The 27,196-nt window shown below is 40.9% G+C and overlaps 1 protein-coding gene across 6 annotated transcripts; it reads left to right on the plus strand.

Moving 5' to 3' along the window:
* The first annotated feature begins 187 nt into the window (after positions 1 to 187).
* On the plus strand, positions 188 to 25,992 carry NFYA (nuclear transcription factor Y subunit alpha). Of its 6 annotated transcripts, none has more exons than XM_025383866.1 (10): positions 188 to 309; positions 2,847 to 2,982; positions 4,649 to 4,735; positions 7,558 to 7,704; positions 13,117 to 13,248; positions 13,741 to 13,846; positions 15,067 to 15,233; positions 16,438 to 16,611; positions 17,923 to 18,024; positions 20,966 to 25,992. In XM_025383866.1, the coding sequence occupies exons 2-10, from the start codon at positions 2,908 to 2,910 to the stop codon at positions 21,017 to 21,019; spliced, it is 1,044 nt and encodes a 347-aa protein (XP_025239651.1). In that variant the 5' UTR covers positions 188 to 309; positions 2,847 to 2,907; the 3' UTR covers positions 21,020 to 25,992. The 6 variants fall into 6 exon arrangements, with proteins under 6 accessions (XP_025239651.1, XP_025239655.1, XP_025239654.1 ...); XM_025383870.1 differs by having other exon boundaries at positions 15,085 to 15,233; XM_025383869.1 differs by having other exon boundaries at positions 4,652 to 4,735.
* The last annotated feature ends 1,204 nt before the right edge of the window (positions 25,993 to 27,196 follow it).

Here is a 27,196-nt window from a genome sequence, read left to right on the forward strand (position 1 = left end):
AGGCGCCTGCGTATTCCTTCGACTGGCGGTGGTGTCAAATCAGGAAGGCGGGCGTGGCTGCAGGGAACGCCTGCGCGTTGCTCCTCCAAAGGGGTGGGGCGAGCCCAGAACTGGAGTTAGTGGGCGTGGTCTCAGAGGCGCCTGCGCGGAGGCGGTTGGAGGGAGGCCCGATTCCCCTTTGTTCGGGTTCGCCATTTTGCTAGGCAGCGGCAGTGGCGGCGGCGGCGGCGGCTGGAGCCTCTGATTGGGTTTCGGAGTCCGGTACTGGAGCCAATCAGCGCGGGCAGCGAACCGGGGGAGCGAGGCACGGTGAGTGTGAGGAGCCAATATCCAGCGGCCCAGAGCCGGCCCCAGCGCCCCGATTGGCGGGTCTCGCTGACCACTCAGGAGAGGCCCAGGCGCCCGTCGAGCCCGGGGAGTCGAGCTGAGCCTAGCCCAGCAGGGCGGCCAGCGGCCCCGGCTCGGGGCCTGCGAGCGCCTCGGGGCACTCCCGGCCGAGGCCTGCAGGGGCCGCCCCGCGCGGGGATGGCGCCCCGGGGAGCAGGCACCTCGGGGCTCCGACCCTCGCCGGGTGCCAGGATCAGTTGGGAATGCGTCCCCGTTTCCCGACTCTTAGGCCCAGGTTCTTAGGCCCCAGGCCCGGGGCCACGAATGGCCCTACACTAGGGGACACATGCGCGCCCTGGGCCTCGGCGATTTCCTCCTGGTCGTTCTGGCCGCAAACTTAAACCTGCCCTTGCTCTCTCTACTCTCCGGCCCTTGGGGCAGGAAGTCTCCCCTAGGCCCCCCGCTCCCCGCGAGCCGGGTCTGTATCTGCAGCCCCACTAGGTCGGGAGGGAGGCCTGGGGAGGGTGCGCGCCCTGGCCGCGGGGTCCCGAGTGCGGCTGGCAACGGGGCTGGCCCGCCCTCGCCTTGGAGCCCTACAGGCCCGCCCCTGCTGTCTTCCTGGTGGGGAGAGGGGGCCGTTAGTTCGCCCACTCCCCGTGCTCCGCTGCGCCCCTCCTCCCAGCCCGCTCCGCCCGGGTCTCCGGCCCGGCGCCGTTACCACCCCTTTTGGCTCGTCATTTCCTCTCTTCCCCGCCCCGTTCGCAGTGGCAGGACCGCACACCTCCGTCTTGGAGTCCAACCAAGCGGTCTCCTTTTCTTGTCGGGGCTGTAAGACTAGTCCATTCGGTGCCTGGAACCTCACTCTTAGAAGATTGATACCCTTGCGCATTCTTTTTCCCGGAGGCTGCACAACTTGCTGTTCATATTACTAATCTTATCCACTGCTCATTTTGTGAAATCTCCCTCCGTTGGAAATGTAGTACAGTTTCGGGTTTTTTTTTTTTTCCTTTGTTTTTGCTTTCGCCTTTCTATGTTACTTTGTATCAGGCTTGACCCAGTCCACTCATCTCTTGGTTTATGTTTTTCTGATACACTTTCTAATGCTGTGTTAACGTTTTCTCAGCAGATGTTTAGAAGCTTTAACAGTGTAGTGGAGTTTTCCTTAGGGTGAGAGGTTGCTTTGGCAACCAATTATCCAGCAGTATATGCCAGGTATAATCCATGTGTTGGGGAGCGAGTCCGTAGAGGTCAATAAGAACTGTGCCCACCTGATGGAAATTGACAGGTGAACAGGTAGTTAATACCTAACGGTTAGGGCTATAAAGGGGCCAAGTTCAGTGCTGTGAAGTATCGATGCGTGAACTAGCCTCCGTGAAAGGCTTATCACCGCCGCACTTTTGACTGCCCTTGAGGAATGATGGTACTTCTTCCACAAGAAAGATGGAAGAGCATTGCTATATTTTTTGTTATATTTTGTTATATTTTTCCCAACATTCCAACATTCATTTGGGAAATAAGAATTTTCAAGTATGCAGTGAAATCAAAGAAATTTGAAAATAAACACCTGTATACTTGCCAGTTAGGGTCTATTATTAACATCTTACTATAATTGCCTTACCAGATATTTCTCCACCCATTCATCCATTTTTTTGATGCATTTCAAAGTAAATTTTAGATATCAATACACTTCTTTCTAAATAGCTGGACATATACTTGCACATATTTTGATTTCTTCTTTCAGACTGTCTTGAGACACCTTGCAAATGATGAATCCCACCAGCATGTGTGGACTTATGGAGAGTGGTACTCTGCTTTGCCACTATAATGAGCAGCTCAGTTAGGCCACGTCATTTTATTATTCAGATGTTGGAATTTATGAGGGCCTACTGAAAAATCGGAAAGACCTATCTACATTTTTGTTTATATATCTGTCCTCCCTCCCATATTTCCAAGATGAGTTACCCATTGCTAATTTATATCATTTTAATTGTTTAATGAAGTCTTTAATAAGCTTCTCAGATATCATTCAGTTTATCTAATTGTATCCTTATTTTTGAAAGCGGATCTTCAACTCTATGAGAAGGGTAAATTTTGGCTACCATATGTAGTGGACCTGAGTAACTTGTTTGGTGGGAAGCAATTATGTGTTACAACTTTAAAGAACCTTTATTCTCTAAAGTATATGTGCAAACCTGAAAATCAGCGTTACGTAGGCCTTGTATCAAAGTGATGTTGCAGCTTAATGAGTATCTCTAAGGTGCAGGTAGTGCTCTGACAGTATTGAAAGGTAAGGTTGTCAATAAGAAATGACTGAAAGCATTTTAGAAACGTGAAAATAGTACTATGTTATGATTGTGCCATATAATCCTAGTTAAAAATGATACTGAATATAAGCATTTCCTATTCTCTTATCCTGTTTTCTTGCAAATAAAGTACAGTGATAAATTATCCAGGTTAATTGTCTGGTAAGGCCTTTATTGACAATCTCACTTTAGTTTCTTTCCCCACCTTTCTAATAGGAGTGTACCTCACAGCCTTCTAGGATCTCCAGAGCGGACAGGAATCTCACTTGGAGGGACCATGGAGCAGTATACAGCAAACAGCAATAGTTCGACAGAGCAGATTGTTGTCCAGGCAGGACAGATTCAGCAGCAGGTATGGAAGTAAAACGGCTTTAAACATCACAGCAATGAAACTGATAACAGCACCACTCAATTGGTTGGTCTATTTCCCTGGGGAATTATTTGAAAGGTACCAGATCTTGTGAAATATTGGGTCTGATGGCTTGTGCTGAAATGCCATGTCTAGCCCATGACCACTTAGAATCTACTCTTCATGGGTGCCTAGTTATAGTAAATTGCCTCTTTTATCTCATTATAAGTAAAAACATCTAGTCTGGTTTTCAGATGGAAATTTGGACTTTTAAATTTTTCTGGATTCTATTTGGTCTTTTTCTCTTCTTGTTTGAGCTAACTTGTGATTTAGTAAGGCTTTGGCCACAACAGACAAACCAATATAGCTTCCAAGAAATCTTCTGTTCTTTGATTTGGTCTGCCACATTTTTTATTCAGAAAAGCTCTGGTTTAACATTAGGATAATACTTAGACAGTCGTTCTTATGGATAAGCACATATTAGAAAGGAATTCCCTGCTGCTGGTTTATTCCTAATTAATAGATTGCTTTCTTGAATTTATACACAGGTTAAATTTTCTGATGCTTTATGCTTGGGTTTATTATAGTAAAATTTCACTTTTTTCCCACCCCTAGAAGAAATTTATTATGCTTCTATTTGACCTTAGGCCAAGATTGATATTTTGGAAATATTTTGTTTTCAAAATGGAATTTAGCTAATATGGAAAGGTAGTAGGGAAAGCAAAGGAAGTATTGATGATGAGTTGTTCCCATCTAATGATCAAAGGAAGGAGCTACTCTTAATTAAAAGACAAACTCCCTTGATAGCTTTCCCTTCCATACAGCTGCTGTGGCCCTGGCAGGTTCCTTTAACTGCCTTTTTAGAGAAAGGGATTCCACAAAGGGCCCTCCATTCAGACCAGTACTCCGGAGGGTGGGTTTTTATTCTTTCAGAATTTGCCATTAGTGGATGTAAAAATAAGGTTGAATCATTGAAATGGCTCTTAAAGCAGTCCAGTTGGGTAGAAATAATCTTAGTTTTGAAGCTGGGCATGGTGCTGCATGCCTGTAATCCCAGCTACTCTGGAGGCTGAGACAGGAAGGTTGGCTTAAGCCCAGGAATTCAAGACCAGCCTGGGCAAAACAGCAAGACCCCATCTTGAAATAAGTAAATAAATAAAGTTTAAAAAAAAAAAAAAAGAATCTTAGTTTTGGGACATAAGAGCATTGACGTCATGAAGATGATTTTGGTTCACAGTGATTACTTCTCCTTTCTTTGTGACTGCATTTAAGCCCAGAATTTTTTTTATGGTAGTTTCAGGGCTATTAAAACCTAGTCATTTTTTCTTGTGAACTCATTTGAGGAGATAAAAAGAGCACTAAATAATTGTGTAAGTAGAAGTATCAGATTCCTGTTTCTGGAGGGAAAGATTGCATTACAAATCTTTGTGTTAATGATGACAACTGTTTTGAGTTTTTGAGTCACATTTTGAGGTCCACTCTAGAGACAAAGGGCTAATATCTTTAATGCTACTACCTTCAACAAAACAGCTTCAGTATAGGGAGTCTGTACATTTTGAAAGTCCTTCAGGCTTCCCTCCCTCTCCTCCAAGAGGTAAGGTGATCTCATGTCTTGAACTACACATTTCCTTCCTGACATATTTCAAGCTCTTCCTGTTCCTGTTCTCAGCAGCAGGGTGGTGTCACTGCTGTGCAGTTGCAGACTGAGGCCCAGGTGGCATCCGCCTCAGGCCAGCAAGTCCAGACCCTCCAGGTAGTGGTACCCTCTCTGATTCTCTGTGAGCACTGCATGAACTTCTCCTCTCCTCATGTCTGGTGCTGTTTGTGTTAGGATCTCCAGTAGGAATGGCAAAGTCAGTTGCATGTCTTTGATGCTGCTAACTTGTCTTTGAGGCTTATAAGATGCCAGTTTCCTAATGTTTTGTGCCAAGTCATATAGAGACCCCATATCAACTTTCTGAGAATTGGATTTGACTAGCATGTTTCTTTGAGAACACCTGGAAAAGAAATGATGTAAGTGACAGGAAGAAATTCTTATAAGTGACATTAGAATTTATTCAGGGCTCAAACTCTGATCCAATTAATTGCATGGTAAAAATTTTGTGTATTTGCGTTATAATGGAGAAGGAAATATATACATATATAGACACACATAAGCTAGGCTAGGCTGTGCTTTATTTTTATTCAAGGGGCAACTCAACTGAAAAATAATCATTACACTTGGCAAGGTTTATCTAAGCACTGAATCTTGTTAATCTCTTGTTAACTGCTATTGTTTCCACTACCTTTCCTGGGGAAATAGTGACCTGTCTTATTACTAGATCTGCAAAGATTACCCCAGATACCTCTTGGTTAGGCAGAAGCAGGATCTGCTTTCTGTAAGTCTTAGGTATTAAAGCCACTGTGATAATTTTTGGTTAATCAATACAGTTCTTTAGCATTGTGTATGGCTAAGTTAAGTATCCTAAATTGGGTTCTAATTTGACCAGTTCCTATAAGAAACAGGAGTAGAAGCACTAGTCTACTCTGTATCTGTAGGTTACTTTTATTAAAATGACTGTATTTTTGAAAAATTGGCAAGATTTGGGTACCCTACTTTTTCCCTCCATTGAATTGGAAATGATTCAAAGTAGAATCTAGAATGTAGAACTGGCATCTCACTTTATTGCTAGTGCTGCTAAACATCCTGCAGATAACTACCTCTTATTGTTATCACTTCACTTTATCCTTTCAGTCCCATCCCTACCCCTGCCACCAATAGTGTTTGGTAATGATATACAACCAACTTTGAAAATAAATTAAGCTGAAAGAAACTGAGCTTGTAGGCACTCCAAAACTGTGTTCAAATCTCACAGTCCAACAGCTTGTTAATGTTTTTCATGCTTGCTTCATCTTACTCATATATAAAACAGTATTTTGGATTGTCATTAACCCCTTGTGGAATAGGAATGTAACATGCTCTTAACTGTATGGCTTCTTGTTTGATGCATGTGTCTTTGTAACATTTTTCTGTTGTAAATACAGTGAGCTCTTTGGAGTCTCAAATCATTTATCATGTGCACGAATAGCACATCAGTTGGAGAGGAAATTAAGATGATGAATAGATAGAAAATTATTAATAGTTGTATCTTAAAACTTGTGTTTCCTACTTACATAGATTTTATTTAAAATAAGCGGAAACAATATGGAAATAATAGAAACCTTTCCTCTAGGGATCTGATTATTTTGGGAGAATTTTAAATAGTTATTTTGTTTATTCATGCTGCATGTATTCTGAGAAATCTCTCTTGATACAGAATATGCAAGCATTTGATGTAGCAAAGGGAATGGGGAAATAAGGGAAGGAGATAGCATGAGAGAGTCAGGCTGTAAAGTCCTTAAAAAAGTAAAGTAAAGGCTCTCATTGGACAGTTTAACAAAACTTAGGATTTCAGCATTCCTGGTGATTTTAATGCATTAGTGGCGGTGGCGGTGGTGGTGGTGATTGTAGGAGAACCTCACTATCTAACCTACTCATCTAGGACAGAATGATCTTTTAACTCATTGCTGTTACTTGCACATACATTAAGTGTGAATATTTCAGCCATGAATATTCTGTTCTAAGTAATTTCTGTCAAAGATAGAGTCTGAAAATGAAAGTTTTGGACTATTCCATGGATCATTCCAGTTTACTTCTAAAGCACTTTTAAAGCACTTCCAGAAAGCATTCTATTAGGTATTTTTGTGTTGGGACTTAAGATGTGACAGAGCACTTGTAGTGACCTGGCTTCTACAGTAGTCTGTTTACTCATAGGAGGTTGAAATTTGTACACTTGACTGCTCTGTGTAATTTCAATATTTGTTGTTGCTTCTGATAAAGCTAAAATAACCATGTGGATATTATAGAGGCCAGTGTGAGGAATTCCACCATGGAGACTGCAAACTGACCAGAAAGTATTTTTAAGAAATCTTTAGTAGTGAGCTCTTTAAACAACACACATATCTAGAATTCACAGAGTAAAATGAGCAGGGTAAAGGTATACATTTGATATTTCATTTTAGCTTGAGAGACTATAGGGAGAAAAGGGTCATCCTCTACATGAGCTTCCAGAGCTGCTTGCTACCCAGCCTCCTGGAGTCATTGCTGGGTACAGTTTTATTTACCTTCTTCACTTTATTTAGAATTTGTACTCAACCACCATCACCACCATCACCTTTCCCTCTCATTGCCTCCTCTCCAGCCTTCACAGAGACCATCCCTGGATTGATTTAAACAGGCAACTAACCTTGCCATTATGATTAAATGTTTGTCATGGATTTAGCCCGTGTTTGGTGACAAATGCCTTATATCTACTGAGACTTCTCAAAGACTCTGGATATTCTCCATTATGTCTGACCTTAAAGTATTGAGCTTGGCATTTAGTAACAGGTATCATAGATATTTAAAGATAACTTGAGGACTTAAGACATATATTTTCTTAGTCTTTTCTACCTTTTCCTTTTCTAGCAAGACAGCAGAATAGTTCCAGTGATTGTCTTTTGGTAAAAACCATTTTGTGTCTTATGTTATTTCATTGTTCTTATTTTATTTCATTCTAGGTCCAAGGGCAGCCATTAATGGTGCAGGTCAGTGGAGGCCAGCTAATTACATCAACTGGCCAACCCATCATGGTCCAGGCTGTCCCTGGTGGACAAGGTCAAACCATCATGCAAGTACCTGTTTCTGGAACACAGGGTTTGCAGCAGGTGAGTAGTATTTAAAAATGTTGAGCAGTATATCAGAGGAGAGGTTTCAAAGAATAGATTATTACAAACTGATAATTGATAATGCATTTAACTGCTTTCTAACCCACATTTTGCATTCAGTTGATTTTCTGCCTTTATAGTACCAGTGATATAAACTAGAACTATGCAGAAATTGGACAGCTCCAGTAAAGACCAAGATATTAGACATGATCTTGAATTGCTGTAAAGTATATAAAGAGGTTAGAATCTAGTTTATAGTATATTTTATTTTAAAAGAAACAAAAATGAATATTTAGAAAGTTAGAAAAATAACAAAATGAGCAAAAAGTGGGTCCAAATTTATTAAGTAGAAAACTGACGTATAGAAAGGATATATAAAATCTAGATTATTTAAGCAGACCAATAAAACAGGTAAATCCAGTTGAAAGACTGATTGAGAAACAGAAAACAAAAGTAAGCAAAGATGTAGAAGAGATTAAAGGAAGACCAGGCACGGTGGCTCACGCCTGTAATCCCAGCATTTGGGGAGGCTGAGACAGGTGGATCACTTGAGGCCAGGAGTTCAAGACCAGCCTGGCCAACATGACAAAACCCCATCTCTACTAAAAATACAAAAATACCTGGGCGTGGTGGCAGGCGCCTGTAATCCCAGCTACGTGGGGGGTTTGGGCATGAGATCTCTTGAACCCGGAAAGCAGAGGTTGCAGTAAGCCAAGATTGTGCCACTGCACTCCAGGCTGGGCACCACAGCAAGACTCTGTCTCAAAAAAAAAAAAAAGAAAAGAAAAAAAGAAGAGATTAACAGAAATATGTAGAAATGTTACATACAACTCTGGTATCAAATTTTTAAATTAGATATTTCTCATCAAGATGGCAAAAAAAAAACAAAAAAATCATTATATCCACTGCTAGGATGGATGTGGAGAAAAAGAATTATCATTATTTTTGGTAATTTCAAACTGTGGAGTTATTTTGGAAAGGCACCTTACTGTCTGTTAAATACAACGAACATTTGAGCTAGCAGTCCCACTTCTGAGAATCTGTCCTATAGGAAGAAAAGCATCAATAGTAGGGAGAAATTATAAAGACACTTTTCATAGCATTGTACTAGCAAAAAATAAAATTGTAATCTGAGTGTCTATTAATAAGAATAAGGAAATGGTTGGAATAAATCATAATATATTCACATGGAATATTGCATCATCGTTAAAAGAAATGAACTGTTGACTTGGGGTGGGTTAATATTGAAATATTTTTAGTGAAAATAATTTGCAGAGAAATAGTGTGTGATCTCATCTTTGTAATTCATGACCAACCCCTCATGAGTATATGTTTATAGTCATGTAAAAGGGAGTATGAGAGAACTATTAGTTATTCTATCTAAATCTTTGTATTGTTTCAACAGTTATAGCAGTCATATTAATGTCTTAGTTTTCTGAAGGAATTTTAAGTTGAAAAAAGCAGCCATGATCACACTGCTCATAAATCAAACTTGTACTTTTTGTGTATTCTCTTGTGTTTTCATGCATAATTTTTGGGCATAACTGTACCATGCATGTGGGGTTGTGTTTTCGTTGTTGTTGTTGTTGTTTTTTAATCCTTTCATAATGTTCAGTCACCTTGATGAATCAGAATTTCTACTTTATAAAATATAGTCAAGGATTTTGGTTTTCATTTGCTTTTGTAGGTAAACATATTTGGGCACAATAGTTTTATTTTTCAACTGAATTCTCAGGATAATTTCTTTGGATTGGGGATTGCTTGGGTAAACGGTAAGGGCATATTTGAGCCCATTGGCATATTTTTGCCTAGACAGAATTGTACTTGGGATTAAAAATAGTTTTCACATTTCTCCTTGCATAAATATATGAGGCTTTAAATATCTTTTCAACATGTGCTTTCCTCAATTCCCTATTGCTATATCCTTTCTGTTCTTCTCTCTTTGCTTCCTCTCCAGCCCCGCTTGCTGCGCCTTCTCCACTGTTGAGTAGAGACAGTGTGGTATTGTTAGGATCAGTATACTGTGAGTGTAGTGATCCAGCTTTCATTACCAGGTCTGCCATTAAATAAGCATTCTGATCTTGGCCAAGTTATTTAATTGTTGGTTTGCTCATCTAAAAATAAAATTTATATGAGATGATATCTAAAGTTCATTCTAGCTCTAAGTTCTGTGATTTTTATGGGGTTTTATTTTGCTATAAGGAACCTTCAAAGAGTTATTTCCCTGCTTCCAATAAGGCTATAACTAATCAAGCTGAAAAAAATATATTCTGTTACATAAGTAAAGCTCTCTAGGTGAGATTCCATAGCCTCCCTTATAATGCTTAAGGCTTTACTCCCCTTTGTATAGGAGTTTTTTTTTGTTTTTTGTTTTCCCTCATTAGTGTTCTTTGCGTAGCCATTTTTAAAAGAAGGGTACTTCTTAACCTTTTTTGAATTGTATTCTCTATTTTAGAATCCTAGTAAAGCTTGCACCCTCTAAGAAAAAGTACAGATGTCCAGTCTCATGAAAAATTCTGCATATAATTTTAGATTAAAATCCTTGGCCTGAGAAAGACACTGGAACCAGAGAGAGCCAAGAAATAAATAGAAGAATATTGGAAGTTGGCATATAATAAAAGTGATGTAAACATATCAGTGAAGAAATGGCTGAAGAATGATACAGAAAAGAAATTGATTTCTACTTCATACTGTATTTTGAAAAGTATTTGCTAGGTGGATTAAAGATCTAATTGTAGAAAAGTAAACTTGGAAAATTCAAAAGAAAATTATAAGAGAATTTTTATGCTACAGAGAAGGATTTTTTAAAAACAAATTGACTATTTTAAAACATAGTATGCATTGAAATACATCAAATAAAAGTAAACAAGGTGAAAACTTGGAAAATATATTTTTAATACATATAACTGAGTTTGTATTCAGAATATGTATAAATAACTTTTATGTATTTATACAAAAATAGAAAAATGGGCAAAGAATATAAATAGATAGAGGAAATCCTAATAGCCAATATAAACTTAGAAATGAAGTTGGTTCACATAACCAGATAAATTTGTTTACTTATTTGCCAATACTTTCTAAATGCCAATTAGCTAAGTATTTGGAAAAAATAATTAAGAAAACCTAGGCAATCTATCCCCTAACAAAGTAGGATCCATGAATGTCTCTAAGACGTGGAACCCATTGACCTGTTTTTTTCACCTTCCTTCCATCAGTAGTCCTTTTTCCTATCAGCTGGTAGACTTTGTGATAACTTCAGATTCTAGACATGTTCTTCTTTCCAGACCAAGGTGGTCCCAAGTTGAAATTGTGGATGGAAAGTGACCTGGCTATAAAAATCTAGCTTTCTGAAAGTATCCTCCTTCCAAACTGCCATCTCTGTTGAAGCAATGCTCAAATAAAAAAAGTTTGTTGATGGAATTAATGGTCAAAGAGGTAAAGAAAAGGTTACTTAGTAGTAGCCATGCATTCCGGCTTTTAAGTTTAGGAGGTATTCTTGAATATAAAATACTAGAAATTTTGAGCTCTGGGGCTCTCCTCACTGCTTTCTCTTTTGTGCCTAAAAAAAAAAAAATGTATCCACTAGTGATATGAAAATAGGATTTTGTACACCCAACATTTAAAGGGTTGTACTGCAGTTTTTTTAGTTCCAAATTTTAGAGAAATATTTTTCAAGATTCTTGTCTGGTTTTTGATAATACTCCTAATAAAGTGGCTATAGCCATTAAAAAAAGAAAGAAGATAGATTTGGATAGCACATGATCCCTTGCTTTCCATAATTGCTTTCTAAGGTTTAGCTAGCCAATCCTAGGACCAAATAGGAGATACAAATTAAATCAACAAAAATTTGACAAACATTAATGACAGTAGTAAGTATTGGTGAGGTTATTGGAAACTAATAGGAGGAATATAATGTGTCACACTGCCTTAATTATCTATTACTGTATAACAAATTATCCTAGAAGTTAGCAGCTTAAAGCAACAAACGTTTGGCGAGGCAGGTGGATCACGAGATCAGGAGATCGAGACCATCCTGGCTAACACGGTGAAACCCCGTCTCTACTAAAAATACAAAAAAAAAAAAAAAAAATTAGCCAGCCATGGTGGCGGGCGCCTGTAGTCCCAGCTACTTGGAAGGCTGAGGCAGGAGAATGGCATGAACCTGGGAGGCGGAGCTTGCAGTGAGCCGAGATCACACCACTGCACTCCAGCCTGGGCAACAGAGCGATGCCCCGTCTCAAAAAAAAAAAAAAGAAAAAAAAGAAAAGTTTATTTGATAGTTTCTGTGAGTTAGGAATCCTGACACAGCTTTGTTGGATTCTTTCAAGGTCCTCTCAAGCCCCTTATCGAGGTGTTGTCCTGGGCTGTAGTCGTCACATTTGACTAGGGTAGAATACATTTTGGGTTTTTTCTTTGTTTGTTTTTTTGAGACAGGTACTCACTCTGTTGCCCAGGCTGGAGTGCAGTGGTGCAGATCTTGACTCACTGCAACCTCTGCCTCCCAGGCTCAAATGATCCTGCCACCTCAGTTCCCCAAGTAGCTGGGACCACGGGCATGTCCTAGCATGCCTGGATAATTTTTGTATTTTTCAGTAGATACAGGGTTTTGCCATATTGCCCAGGCTGGTCTTGAACTCCTGACCTAATCTGTTCGCCTCAGCCTCCTAAAGTGCTGGGATTACGGGCATGAGCCATTGTGCCTGGCTGTCAACATTTTTAATATATATATTATTTCCTCTGTAAAAAAGTACTTCATTATTCACCAAAATGGCAAGGTTAAAAAAAAATAATAAAGCACTTTAGAGTATATTTTATTTTATTTTATTTTATTTTTTTGAGACGGAATCTCACTCTGTCGCCCAGGCTATAGTGCAGTGGTGTGATCTCAGCTCACTGCAACCTCCGCCTCCAGTTCAAGTGATTCTCCTGCCTCAGTCTCCCAAGTAGCTGGGATTACAGGCATGCACCACCGTGCCCAGCTAGTTTTTGTATTTTTAGTAGAGACAGGGTTTCACCGTGTTGGCCAGGCTGGTCTCAAACTCATGACCTCAAGTGATCCACCCACCTCGGCCTCCGAAAGTGCAGGGATTACAGGCATGAGCCACACCACGCCTGGCCCAGAGCGTATTTTAAATATACATGCTTTTCAATATATATGTTTATACCACTGCTATCTTTTATGAAAACTGAGATTGATTTCTTAATATCAGGTATCCAGACAGTGTTCAAAATTCCCTGATTGTTTCATAAATGGAAAATAAATTGTCTCCACTTCATAATGGAGGGCAGAGCAGGACTTCTTTTTTCCTCTTCAGAACATTTTCTGCTTTCTAGAGAAATGTGGATAACTCTCAGGACCAAAGGAGACCAGTGTCAGTAGAGTACAATCCTTTTTTATGTTCTTTTCTGCAGATACAGTTGGTCCCACCTGGACAGATCCAGATCCAGGGTGGACAGGCTGTGCAGGTGCAGGGCCAGCAGGGCCAGACACAGCAGATCATCATCCAGCAGCCCCAGACGGCCGTCACTGCTGGCCAGACTCAGGTAATTCCACTAGCTCTGTCACACAGGAGCACAACTGATTTGGAAGAGTCAGATAACTTGAGTCAGATATTTCATGTATAGCATGTATATAGAAAAGGGGATGAAAACCATAAAAAAATTTGGTTTTGGCCAGGCATGGTGGCTCACACCCGTAATGCCAACACTTTGAGAGGCCAAGGCAGGCTAATCACAAGGTCAAGAGATCGAGGACATCCTGGCCAACATAGTGAAACCCCGTAAAAATACAAAAATTAGCTGGGTATGGTGGCACATGCTATGTAATCCTAACTACTCAGGAGGCTGAGGTAGGAGAATCACTTGAACCAAGGAGGCGGAGGTTGCAGTGAGCTGAGATTGTGCCACTGCACTCCATCCTGGCAACAGAGTGAGACTCCGTCCCAAAAAAATAATTTTTTTTTTTTTAAGGACTACATGGTTCTTTGTTAGTATCTTTGGGATCTATTGAGTTGGGTCGTTATTTATTTCCTCCAGACACAGCAGCAGATCGCTGTCCAGGGACAGCAAGTGGCACAGACTGCTGAAGGGCAGACCATTGTCTATCAGCCAGTTAATGCAGATGGCACCATTCTCCAGCAAGGTAAGTGTACTCATAAGTTTCCCTAGGACTTCTTGGGGCAACTTTTTTGTCCTTTAGGCAACTGATACCTTTAGAATTTGAGTGGTGAACTTGACACCGCATATTTTTTGGACAAAAAAAAAAAGATTTCCTCTAGCTCTCCATTGATTGTTGGTTTCTTGTCACCATCCATGACCAACTGTGATTCCATGTGTAGCAGTTTCTACAGTGGTTGCTAATCTAGGGATTGTGTAAGCTTTTAGGGAAGAAGTGTTTCTAAACAGAAGATTAGAAATAGGGAGTTTATTGGGAAAGAGAGAAACAGATCAAAAATCAAGTTGACTTTAGAGTGCTGTTGCTGCTTATGTTTTTTTCTGGGTCACTCTATTACTTTAAATGACTATTACGTATACAGCACTTTTACTTAGAAGAGTTCTCAAAGAGCCTCTAGTCTAGTAAGAGAGACATGTGAACAAATAAATACAATGCAGGGCCCTCATGGAAGTATGTTCTAGGAATAGATAACATAAATAATAGAGAGATCTGTTTGGTCTGGGAGGAGGAGTGCACAAACTGAACTTGAAGGCTTTTGGAAGCGCTTGTTAGTCAAATAGTTAAATCAAAAAAGGACATCTTTGTTAGATTCCATGACTTTGTGATTGAAAATTTGCAATATACAAGATCCAGAGAGTGCACTGTGTGCTCTTGTATTACTCGGGGGAGGCCCTGAACTGGATTGAGCCCAGGCAAGAGCTCAAACAGAATGGTGAACAAATCCTGAAGTGCTGCTGTTGATAGTCTGGGGACTTGGAATGTTTGGTTTAATTTTAAGTTTTAATACTACAACTGACTCATTGTCAGTTTGAGATAAACAAAGTATAAGTTTTAAAATCTCTGTCCTGAAGCAGATTGCTCATATGTACAAGAGCAGTAGGTACAGCTATAGTCAGACTGACCTGTAGAAGAAGAGACCACCAAACCTTTTCACCTTTTGAAAACTGCTAAGGATAGAGTTACTCAAAACTGGGACCTAGAGAGTTAATAGAATTTCAAAGATTGTGATTACTTGGATTATATATAGCACACCAGAGTGGGAGAGTGCTTTTTCTCCCCTTGTGTTTTTCAGTATGTTTTGCCAGGATCAGTGAGTGTGTACCAGATAGAAGAGGGACTAACTATGTTCCCTTCTTTCTGTTCTGTGTGCCTGTTTTTTGTTTGTTTTATGTTTTGTTTTCTTAAAGTTACAGTCCCTGTTTCAGGCATGATCACTATCCCAGCAGCCAGTTTGGCAGGAGCACAGATTGTTCAGACAGGAGCCAATACCAACACAACCAGCAGTGGGCAAGGGACTGTCACTGTGACACTACCAGTGGCAGGCAATGTGGTCAATTCAGGAGGGATGGTCATGGTAAGAAAATGTATTTTTCACCTTTGTCTTCGAAATTTTCTTGAACATGCAACTTGATGCCTCCTAAAATTTATTATGTTGACCTCTTGGGATTGAGATCGATCCTTAAGGCAGTCAGTAATCTACTTTTACAATAACATTATGACAAACCATAATTCATTCTGGGCACCTACTGTGTGCCAGGGACTATTCACCAGGGACTATTCTAGATGCTGGAGATAAAGCAATGGATAAATAATGATTTTATGCAATTCTTTTCAGAATTCAAATAATGAAGGGAATAATATATTAATCTTTGAGAAGTGGAAAGTAGTATTGCCCATGATGGACGAAATAAGAAATAAGCTAAAAATTAGAAAGATTGTAATTGATAGAGAAACCAAAAAAAAAGTATGATATAAATGTATTGGGAAGATAGGAAGACTTGGGTGGTGTGAGTGAAAGCTAAATCCTCATATGGCAAAATAGGATGTTAAAATGCATAGATTAAGAATGAGTAACAGAAGTCTGCACAGAGGTGGAGGAAGCTATGAAAAGAAACAGAAGCAAGCCTGGCTCAGTGGCATGCACCTGTAGTCCTAGCTACTCGGGAGGCTAATCCAGGAGGGTGGCTTAAGTCCAGGAGTTTGAGCTCAGCCTCGGCAACATATGAGACCTTGTTTCTACGAACTAAATGATAAATAAATAATTTTTATAAAAGATTAATATAGTTATTAAAAGCGGTTGTATCTGGGAAAGAGCTGTGGGGTACAGGACTCTGTTACTTGTTTTCACATTTAGTACAGTGTTTTGGTGTTTTTTAAGAAAAATTAGGATTGAACTATAAGTTAACTATTAAATTATTTTTATAAATATAGGCATTTAGTAGCACTTGGTCTCATCTATTTTTGTGCTGTTTTTTTGTCTTATGACTACTGTTCCTGACCATTAGATGGCAGCAGAAATATCTACAGCCATGGGTAGACATGAATTAGGGCATGCTTATATAGTTTCTCAGAGTGGCACCTGAACCTTCTATGACACAGTTATCTGGGGTGTTTGTTTAAAGTGCAGATCTTAAATTTCTCCAGGGATCTGCATTTACCCAAGTACCCTATACAAATTACTTTTTGGGGCATTTAGAAAAAAATGGATGAAGAGAAACCAAGAAACTCTATGTCCATACTTCATGCCACCAATAAGCTCTGGTTTCCTGTTCACACAGATGGTTCCTGGGGCTGGCTCTGTGCCTGCTATCCAAAGAATCCCTCTACCTGGAGCAGAGATGCTTGAAGAAGAGCCTCTGTACGTGAATGCCAAACAATACCACCGTATTCTTAAGAGGAGGCAAGCCCGGGCTAAACTAGAGGCAGAAGGGAAAATTCCAAAGGAAAGAAGGGTATGTATAACATTGGAAAGGATATAGGAGAGGAGAATAGCAGGGTTCTAGTTTTGAAATTATCTTTTATAAGGCTTGTTTTCTCATGTACCTTCCAAAAAATTGACGTTAGATACTTATCTCTTTTGTAAGAGTTAGCATTTGTTATTACTGTATGCAGCTGCAGTTATAACAACGAAAACAAACAGTGGCTTAAATAAGATGTTACTCTTTTTCATACATAAAAGTAGTCCAGAGATAAATTATCTTGGACTGGCAGCACATTTTCACAGTTCTCAAGACCTGTTTCACTGCTTTAATATTGCTAGTGTGCTGTTCATAGTCCAAGATTCCTGCTTAGACTCCAGCCTAGGAAGAAAGGGAACAAGAAAGGTATCCTTTCTTTCTTTTTTTTTTTTTTCTGAGACTGAGGCTTGCTCTGTCACCCAGGCCGGAGCGCGGTGGCACAATCTCAGCTGACTGCAACCTCCCTTCCAGGTTCAAGTGATTATCCTGCCTCAGCCTCCTGAGTAGCTGGGATTACAGGTGCGTGCCACCACACATAGCTTATTTTTGTATTTTTAGTAGAGGTGGGGTTTCACCATGTTGGCCAGACTGGTCTCGAACTCCTGACCTCCAGTGATCCACCTGCCTCGGCCTCCCAAAGTGCTGGGATTATAGGCATAAGCCACCGTACCCAGCCAGGTACCCTTTCTTTCAAGGAAACTTTCAAGAAGTCGTGTACCTTTCACTGCCAGAATTTAGTTACCTGATCACACTTAACATGCAGATAAGGCTAGGAAAGTCCAGCCAGGTGTGGTGGCAAATGCCTGTAGTCCTACTTGGGAGGCTGAGGCAGGAGGATCACATGAGCCCAGGAATTCAAAGCTGCAGTGATTCATGATCATGCCACTGCAGTCCAGCAGCAAGGGTGTCAGAGTGAGACCCTGTTTCTAGAAAATAATAATAATAATAAATTTTAATGCTAGGAAAGTCTTTTTACTGAACACTCATTTGCTCAAATGAAATTTGGCCTGTTATTAAAGCAGAGGGAAGGGTATATTGGGAAGTATAGGTGGTAATCTGTTATTTTTTTTAAAAAATTCATACTGTAAGCATTCACATTCTTACATTCTTACTAATTATATGTGGTTAGCTATCTTACTTACTAGGTGTTTTCTCCAAAGCTTTCATCATCATTCTAAGTCATAATTGTCCCTTGTGGCTTTGATCCCAGCTGTCTTAAACTTTGGAGAATGGAATTTGTGCACTAGATAATTGTGCTGGTTCTGGATAGTATTAATAGTTAAATGGTTTTATTTCTCATTTTAGAAATACCTGCATGAGTCTCGGCACCGTCATGCCATGGCACGGAAGCGTGGTGAAGGTGGACGATTTTTCTCTCCAAAGGAAAAGGATAGTCCCCATATGCAGGTAGGAATACATATACCTTTTATTCTTCTCTTTATTACCTTGTATTGACTTGAGTTGAAGACTTCAGCAGTGTCCTCTTGCTATTTTCATACTCTGGGACTACTCACATTCTCTAAACTAGACGCAATCTTATGTCTCTTTAATCTTGAAATCACTAGGCCAGGCTTGGTGGCTCATGCCTGTAATCCCAACACTTTGGGAGGCTGAAGTGGGAAGCCCAGGATTTCAAGACCAGCCTGGGCAACATGGCAAAACTCCATCTCTACAAAAAAATACAAAAACTAGCCAGGCCTGGTGATGCATGCCTGTCGTCCCAGCTACTTGGAAGGTTGAGATGGAAGGATAACTTGAGCCCAGGAGGTTGAGGCTACAGTGAACCAAGATGGCACCACTGCACTCCAGCCTGAGTGACAGAGTGAGACCCTGTCTCAAAAAGAAAGAGTACTAAAGGTTTTTAATCCAGTGGTCTTTCTTTGCTCTTCATCTTTGTCAGTTATTACTATCCATTCTTTCTTGAAAGTCACACTTTTCTTAATTTTCAAGAAACAAGTTTTATTTTTACTGAGCAAGTTTTATTACCCTATCACAAATATAATTTGAATGTTTACTTTTTTCCCTTCTAACTGATGTGAGCCTGGCCTTATCCTCTCTTCTTTGGCTTAGGTTTATAAAATAGCTGCCTAATTTCGTTTCCCTTCTTCCACTCTTGTCCCCCTCTAGCCTACTCTCCACATCCTAGTGTCATCTTTTTAAAATGTTTATCCTATCAAGTCACTGTTCTGCTCAAGCTCCTTCAACGCTTACCCTTTCCCATTTGCACTTGGACTGACATCCAAAGTGATTACTACTATGCCCAGCAAAGTCTTGCATGCTCCAGCTCCTGTCTAACTTCATTTCTACTTCTTGGTCTCTATGCTGCTGCTTACTGTTCATTGGTCTATTTCCTGCCATGGGCCTTTGTCCTTAGAATTTTCAGTCTGTATGCCCTTTGCTCTATCTTTTTCATGGCTATCTCCCCATCTGTTAGGTCCGGGTTTAATTAAATACCCTATCTAGAGTAGGTCTCTTCTCTCTCAGTATTTTCTTACAACAGCTTTTCTTTTCTTTTTTTGGAGGCAGTGGTGTGATTATGGCGCACTTTAGCCTTGACCTCCCAGTTCAAGTGATCCTCCCACTTTAGCCTCCCGAGTAGCTGGGACTATAGCCACGCACCACATGCCCGCTAAGTTTTAAAAGTTTTGTGGAGATGGAGTCTCACTTTGTTGCCCAGGCTGGTCTCAAACTCCTAGGCTCAAGCAAGCCTCTTGCCTCGGCCTCCCAAAGTGCTAGGATTACAAGTGCACACCATTGCACTTGGCCCTTTTCTTTACAGTGTAATAATAATTAAGTTGTTGAATTTTTCGAGATTGTTTCCTTCACTAGACTATAAGTTGTATAGAGGATACAGGATTGTTTTGTTCTCTGTTATATTTATTGGACTTAGTTCTATTTAAGTAAGTTGTATTTAAGTACTGACTTAGATGTATTTGTTGGGTTTGGTATCCAGTTCTGAACCAAGCAATCAGTGTTTCTTGAATTAATAGATTCCTCCCATTTGCTGATACTCCATTCTATATTAACATCACATTCCACTTGCACTATTGCAATATCCATTAAATTAATCTTCAATCTCCTCTAATTGACCTTATATAGTACTGCCAGATGGTTAAAGTGTGTTTTTTAACCTGCCAGTCCCCAGGTCAAGAATGCATGCTTAACTGCATCAAATCTCAAACTATTTCTGTATAACATCTGAGCAACTTTGCCTTATCACCCCTCTCAACAGTCAAACTAGGTTTCCTCGGTGTCCCCACACATGAACACTAACAACTCTTTCAGTGCTATTAGTCCTCACCTGTAGTGTGAGAGCCCCTCCTTTCTCATTGCTGTTCATTCATACAGTGTATGAATGTGGGCCTGACAGCTATAGGAGGGCATTGTGCCAGGAACTCTCCTCATTCTTTGTGCTAACAATATGATCTTGGTCAATTCAGCCTCTTTATTTTTATCTGTAAGTGGAATACTGTTGATACTTCATAGCAATGTTATAGAGATTTCATTCAGTAATCCACATTAGGCATCTATGTAGCACCATACCTAGTGCATGGTGAGTTCAGTAAATGCTAGTTGTTTTTGCTCATTGTTCAAGATCCAGTTCCAGTCTTCCATCTCCAGAACTCTTTCAGCTTTTTCTCAGATCCTGCCTACCAAGGCTTCAGAGCCTTGGTATGGGGGAACTAAAGGTGGTTCTTGCGGAGTGTTGCAAAAAGCTTCCAAGGATTTATCCTTGTGTTAACACTGTAGGTCTTAAGTGAGAAACAGCATATAGAGTTTAGTGGAAAGAAGATTAAATGGGAGTCAGGAGATTTGGGAGTTAGCCCTTGCTGGGCTCCTAACTTTCTGACCCTGACCCTAGTCCAGGCAAATCACTTTACCCATCTGGCCTTCAGATTTATCTGTAAAATGAGTACATTAAAGTGTATAGATTCTAATGATTCTTTCCAGCCCTGCTAAGTACTTAGTATTTAAATGATGATCAAAAAACAGTGACAAAAATACAGCATGACATGGGTTTTCTGAATCTTTTCCTTAGCCACCTGAATACTCTTAACCCTTAAGTATAGAGAACAACACAAGGTTCTTAGGAAAGAGATACACTAACAGTTCCGGAGTGTTTCACCATGGAGCGCAGGCCAGACTTCAAATTCTTTTAAGAATAAGGTTTATTGTCTCTTCTTTCCTAGTGGGGCTGCACTTAAGCCATGTATGCAGACTTAAGATGTATTACAAGCCTTTGATTTACTTCGTAAAGTTATGCGTATTCTCTTGAGGATAAGTAGTGAGCCATCAGTCCTGTTGCTTTTGCAAAGGACTTTAATTATCGTGTCATCTTTGTCTCTAGGATCCAAACCAAGCCGATGAAGAAGCAATGACACAGATCATCCGAGTGTCCTAACCCCAGGCCATATGATGGAGCTGATCAAGGTCATGTTTCTCACCAGTTTCTCACTGTTCCAGGAAATTGATCAACTCTTCCAATGGGACATTGACGATCACATTCTGCCCTTTTCTACAGGACGGAAACCACTTAGTTTTTCATAAGTGGCTCAGTATTACAATTGCAGCAATGCCTGGCAAATTGAAGTTGCAAGCCTTTGTCTTACTCTTTCAGTCAGGACCTATTTCAGACTGTTGATCACACTGACATTTCATGGATTCAGATGATGCAAGGAGACACATGCCACCCCAGCAGTACACAAAGCACTTATGTTGACTGGTGACGTGAGCCAGCCATCTCAGCAGGGAAAAACAACCTTCTCAACCAAAACTGCAATCAGGAAAGCAGCAGCCCACTCCTTCCCATGGAATCTAGACAGTATTTATCCCTCTGGTGGGGGAATCTCACACTGACTAACTGAATGGACGCTTTGTATTCAGAGATGGCTTCCAAGCAAGGAAGTTCTATCTTGTGATATGGAAACAATAAATTTCTGAGATACATTCTTCTAATCTGTGGTAATAAGAATTCCTGTCTGCCTAGATGGTAGGTTGGTATTTTTGGACTCTAGCCAAGAAAAAGCTAACTCTGGGGATAGAATGATAAAAGCCTCAAGCACTAAAAATATACATTGCCGAATCTCTTTTTCTAGCTTTGAAAAGTTGTGGCCTGCTTGTCCCTCTGTTGACTGGTCATCTGGACCATCGTACTTGCTGTGGCTACTTCTAAGACAATGTAGAGGATATTGAACCTTGAAACTGCCTTTCCTAAGTAGAGAACAAGACTATTCAACAACTTCTTTGCTGAAGCACTGAGGACATTTGTAGTACTCCTAAAGGGAGAGCCAAACTAGAGATTTTCAATCATAGACTTTGTGACAGCATTTGGGGAGCTGAAAGGTTCATGTGTTTCATCCTAGGAGGAGAGAGTGGCGGGGGAGAGAGAGAGAGAGAGAGAGAGCATGTACACCCATATGTTATCATAGAGCACGATTCTCCAGTGGATGGATACCTGGAATGGATCATTAAGATGAAGAGAGTAATTCACACTCTAGAACCTTTAACAAGCACTGAAAGGAAGAAGCCTGAGATTTGGTCCTTGGCAATTTCTGGAAAGCACTGATCAGTCACGCTGTCCTGAACAGAGTCCAAGTTACCCACTAAAGCTTGAGGTGGATGTTGGCTTCACTCCCGCAGCACAATGCTGGCCCTAGAAAGCGAGCATTTTCATTCTTCCCATGGCAGCTGATTCTTTGGTGCCAGTTTTCATGTTTTCTCCATAGGCCTTGTGCAGAAAGGTTTTCTCATTGCATCCGTACTGTGAGAATAAACTGCAGACTAGAAAGAAACATGCCTGCAGGGTCAGGAACTGGGCCACTGTTCCCAGAATGGGTTGTGCCTCAGAATTCTATTTCTCTTTTAGATGTTGAACCCTGAGAGAACTAAGATGATATTTCAGAAGAGTTGGCTGCCTTCTCTGGAAACAAGGAAAACCCAATAATTCTGAGGAACATTGGAGGTCAAATACCAAGAATAAAAATTGGTTCTTTGACTTCAGCTTAACTGTATTAAGACAGAAATTAAGCCCTCTAAAAACACCACAAAGAGAGATCATTGTAATGATAGAAATAGAGGTACAGAGCTATGCAAAGGAAACAGGAAGTGAAATCTTCCTAGTCCCAGGGATCTGGTAATCTGTCCTGGCTTCCAGATGTCAAAGGGCTGATCCTTTGGTAAGCTCACTAGAAACTTCTGGCTCTCTACAAGAGTTTGGGATATTAATGTTATTCAGTAAGTCCCAAGTTTTTCAGAGGATAGATTACTAACAATGAGGAATTTATATTCCTTGGTTAATTTAGGAGTCTAAGATGCAGAGTTCAGAAAGAAATTACTCAGACCTAACTCTGAGTGCTTAAGCCGCCAACAGTTAGAAGATGCTATTTATTTGTGTCTGTAAGTTTGTACATAGTAATGCCAACCTTGTTGCTGAATTTTTTATTTGTGGGGGATGAGTTTGAATTTTGTTTGAAATGCTTCAGTTGTCATTTTGTCATTGCATTTCAAATAGCTCATGACCCTTTTCTTGTGGTCACTTTAGCACACCATAGTAGCCCACAAAGTGGGGGCAGGGTATTGACATTTAGATTTTTTCTTTGATTCTAGTTCTTTTATTGATTTTTATTTGTGACTGTAGTGATGACTTCACAGATGGAGAAAGAGTGAATGGATGAATGAATAATTGGTTTAATGCCTAGTTATGCAACTTGAGTGCTTTTTTTTTGGCAGGATAATTTAAGTGTATATATTTTAACTGCACTGGTACATTGAACATGTCAGTGTCGATGCCACTGGACCAACAGAGCATTTTGTGGCTATAGGGTGCCTGGTAATAATGTCTTGATTTTTCTTTGGGACTCAACTATATCGAAGGTTCTTCCCCCCGCAGTATGGGGGTGTACAGGTGATCGATCATTAATGTCATTGCAATTGTTATTTTTTAAAATAAATTTATAAAAATAACCAAAAAGTAATGTGACTTTTGGGGAATCTGCAACTCCTGGGTTCTAGGTTGTGTTTCCAATGTTGACATTGTGACCTCTGCCAACAAGACATGTCTGCATGGACGGTGTCTCTGTAAACAGTATCTAACTTGTAATGTCTGGGCCTCTTAGCTTTATCTCCCCTTAATTTCTTCCCTTTTGGCCCTTCCACCCTGTTGAGGAGATATTTTCTGTCAATTGCAGGCTGATCATACATTTGATGCTACTACTGAGTTTATCAAAATGTGACGAAAATTAGCCCTTATCACAAAAACAGCCTTGATTAAGTATTCTAGAATTACAGGTAGTGAAGATGTACTTTTTACATTTTGTTGGATTTTGTTTTGGCAGAAGACCAAAACAAAAGTACTTTTCTGATGGTTAAAAATCCACAGCATGCTCACCTTGTTACTGTTTTACCTTACGGTCACTGGTAATCTAAGCAACAACGACTAGAAGCCTCCGATATGCCATTGTCACACACGAGAGACAAACAGCCCCGGGTAGCATTCATGATGAGAGCAGGAGACCTGCCCTGGCAGATAAGAGGAGAAACTCACCACAACAATGAAGGAAAAGGACTGACAGTATTCGATAGATTTAGTCAAACTGTGCTTGAGGTTTGGCTTAGATTTATGCCAGTAGAACCTGTCCTTAACAAATTCAGAGATGACCCAAGATTCTACTCTGGTATGGGGGAAAGACCTCTCGATATTTATCTCACATCAACGGCTTTACCGCAGGAGCGTCTACACCTCTCCCGTTTCCTGTAGAAAAGACAGCTTTGCTCCTTTGAAAGCGCGGACTGCAGCACCTCCAGCCCCTTCTCCCCGCGGAACTAGGCCCGCGAAGGTTGTGGGAAAGTGGTGGGGCGGGGACTGCAGCCGCTTCCGATTGGCGTTGCCCCAAGGAAGCCTGCGCGGATTGGTCGGCGGCAGGACCCCCAACAGAGCCTGCCATGCGGATTGGCTGCTACGCTGCTGGACCCTGTTTCCGGTACCTGGGCGGGCAGCTATGGTGACTGGCAGGCGGGATGCAAAGCTGCCTGTGTGGCCGGTGGAGGCCCGCTTGGCGGCACTGCTTCCCGACCTACTGGTCTTTCGGAAGCCCAGGGGATCGGAACCCGAGCTGGCCACGGCCCAGGGAGTCCTCCTAGGCGTCCATGTGACGGGTGAGGGCGATGGCCGGCACTTCAGCCTCCTGGCCTGCGGGAAAAGCGGCCGTTGGGTCTAAGCCCCTGGAGGCCGCGACGGTTACAGACCTAGCCTCCCGCGAGCTAAGGCACAGTTTAACTTCGTCCCGCGGCTTCCGCAGGAAACTTTGAGGGTCTTCGTTTTAGCGTGGGAAGACATCTTTTGGGATGAACCAGCTCAGCCCTTGAGCTCACCTCAAAGATGATGAAATTGAAACTCAGAGGAAAGGATTTTTACAGGACCACGCAGCGGGCTGTGAACCCCTGTCTCCCAACCCCGAGCAATTTCTATTAAGCGTTCTGTTTCAGTTATTTTATTCTTTCAATTAATTCATTCTTGGCGTCGTTAAGTATGTGCTTGCCATTGTTCTGGCCGTAGCTATCTAGCAGCCACTCCTAGAGTTGTTCATTTAACAAATATTTATTCTGTGTCAGGGATATGAAGATGGGTAATACCAGGTGCCTGTCCTCACCGTGTGAGTGATTCTCTGGCCAGACATAAGGAGGGATCCTGTTGTTTCCCATAGCCAGGCAGCTGCCTAAGAGGGTGGGGGAAAGAGCTGGCTCCAGATGAAAAGGGCACCATCTCCAGCTCCTGGAAGCAGAGAGGGTGGTCCTCTGGATTCCCAGTGGCAGCGGCAACCAACCTGGCCCTTAGTAGTTTCTAAGTTACACCATGTTAATGGATAAAGGAATTACTCAGCTTGAAGAGATCTGTTTCCTTTACACCAGGCTGATGTGTGGGGAGAAAGGGGCCAAAAAGTTAGGATTTGGAGTTAACATGGTAATTTCTGCTTTGTTGGTCAGGGTTTACAGCATTAATGGACAGGTTCAGCCTGACCTGCAAGTCGGAACGTGACATGGACAAACTGGCCCACATCTTCAGTTACTACATTAGTGACATCGTGGAGCGTGAGTGATCATTGTAGGGTAACAAGGTGTGGTGCTGGGCTCCTGAGGGTTTATAAAAGAAGGTGGCCGGAAGTACTTTAAAACAGGTACTAAAGGGTCATTCCTTTAGCATCATTCATCTTTGGTTTCATCAAGTTGCCACTGAAAAGCTAGACCTTTGCCTGTTATGTGCCATTCTACCCAGTCTTACATTCTATTGACTCATTGTTCAAAGGTGGGGCAGGAGGAGCTAATTTACTTTGCACATTTGTATTTTATTTCAAAATAAAGTGTTCTAACAATAATGTATCTCAAGTGTGTATTTATACCAAATTTATAAAACATCTTTTTGTTCTATTATTATATTTTGATCCTGTGAGGAAGGAATAGGATGTTTTCTTATTTTCTGCCATGTATTAAGCTTTTAGATATTTGCCAAATTTCCAGTATCTGGAAAAAAACTCATTTGTGCAGTACCCATGTTTTGAGTACCTACTCTGTGACATGGACTGTAATAGGTGTAGGCGGGGTGAGAACCCACTCTTGGACTTTTTGGTTAGGCCAACCCAACAGAAATTACTCTGACCTTATACCTTTTAGTACTTAGGTAACATTCTCATCCTTTACTGACAGCTCGCTATATGTTTCTATCCATCATTCTGAGATTCACCAGAATAATTACTTTGTGGCATCTCCATTAAGAATTTGATTATTTTACTTACCTCTTATCCTTAAGGAATACATATGGAAGGGTGTTTGCTTTTTCTCATAGGTTTGGATGAAGGGGAAGATAAAAATTCTGTATCGTGTATGTACTCTAATACCAGCAACTGCTGGGTACTAGAAATACAGGGCAAAGTAAGACAGAGTACCTTCATTTAGTTTCCATTTTAGTGGGACAGACAATAAGTAAACAATAATTGTAGCTTCTACATTCTATTAAGGAAATAAACATAGTATAGTGGTATAAAAAAAAAACAAAATAATTTTAGGATAGGGGAGTGTATGAGACAGGGTGGTCATAGAAGGCTCCTCTGAGGAGGTATTATTTAAGCTGACACATGAAGGATGAGGGGAACAGCTTGTGAAGAACTAGGGGTAAAGCATTTCCGACAGAATACCAAGTGCAAAGGTCCTGAGACGGAAGAAAGCTCGGCACACTCCAGGAGCTAACAGAAGGCCAGTGCAGGCCAAAACGTAGCTTGCAGGGTGAAGAGTGGTTTGAGGCAAGGTTGGGGGTTGGTAGCTATGAGATCACCAAGCTCTGTAGTCCATAGTAAAGAGTTGGAATTATATATTTCTGTATAAAGGAAAACTGGAAAGGTCTAGCAGGGGAGTAATATGATCTGATTAACACTTTAAAACTGATTTTGGCTACTGTGTGGAGATTGAATGCTGGTGGAGAGTGAATTTAAGAATAGAAGCTGGAAGAGACAATTGTCCTGGAAAGATGATGGAGATTTGGTCTAGAGCAGTGGTTCTCAACCTCAGCGGTGGTTGCCTGAGGAGCTTT

Source organism: Theropithecus gelada, chromosome 4, assembly GCF_003255815.1.
Source record: "Theropithecus gelada isolate Dixy chromosome 4, Tgel_1.0, whole genome shotgun sequence".
Classification (NCBI taxonomy): Eukaryota; Metazoa; Chordata; class Mammalia; order Primates; family Cercopithecidae; genus Theropithecus; species Theropithecus gelada.

Bases quoted from the DNA above. Each gene is read 5' to 3' on its own strand.
- NFYA (XM_025383866.1), top strand. From the start codon at position 2,908: ATGGAGCAGTATACAGCAAACAGCAATAGTTCGACAGAGCAGATTGTT. The intron at 16,612-17,922 runs GTATGTATAACA...TTCTCATTTTAG, and splicing joins AAATTCCAAAGGAAAGAAGG to AAATACCTGCATGAGTCTCG. The intron at 18,025-20,965 runs GTAGGAATACAT...CTTTGTCTCTAG, and splicing joins AGGATAGTCCCCATATGCAG to GATCCAAACCAAGCCGATGA.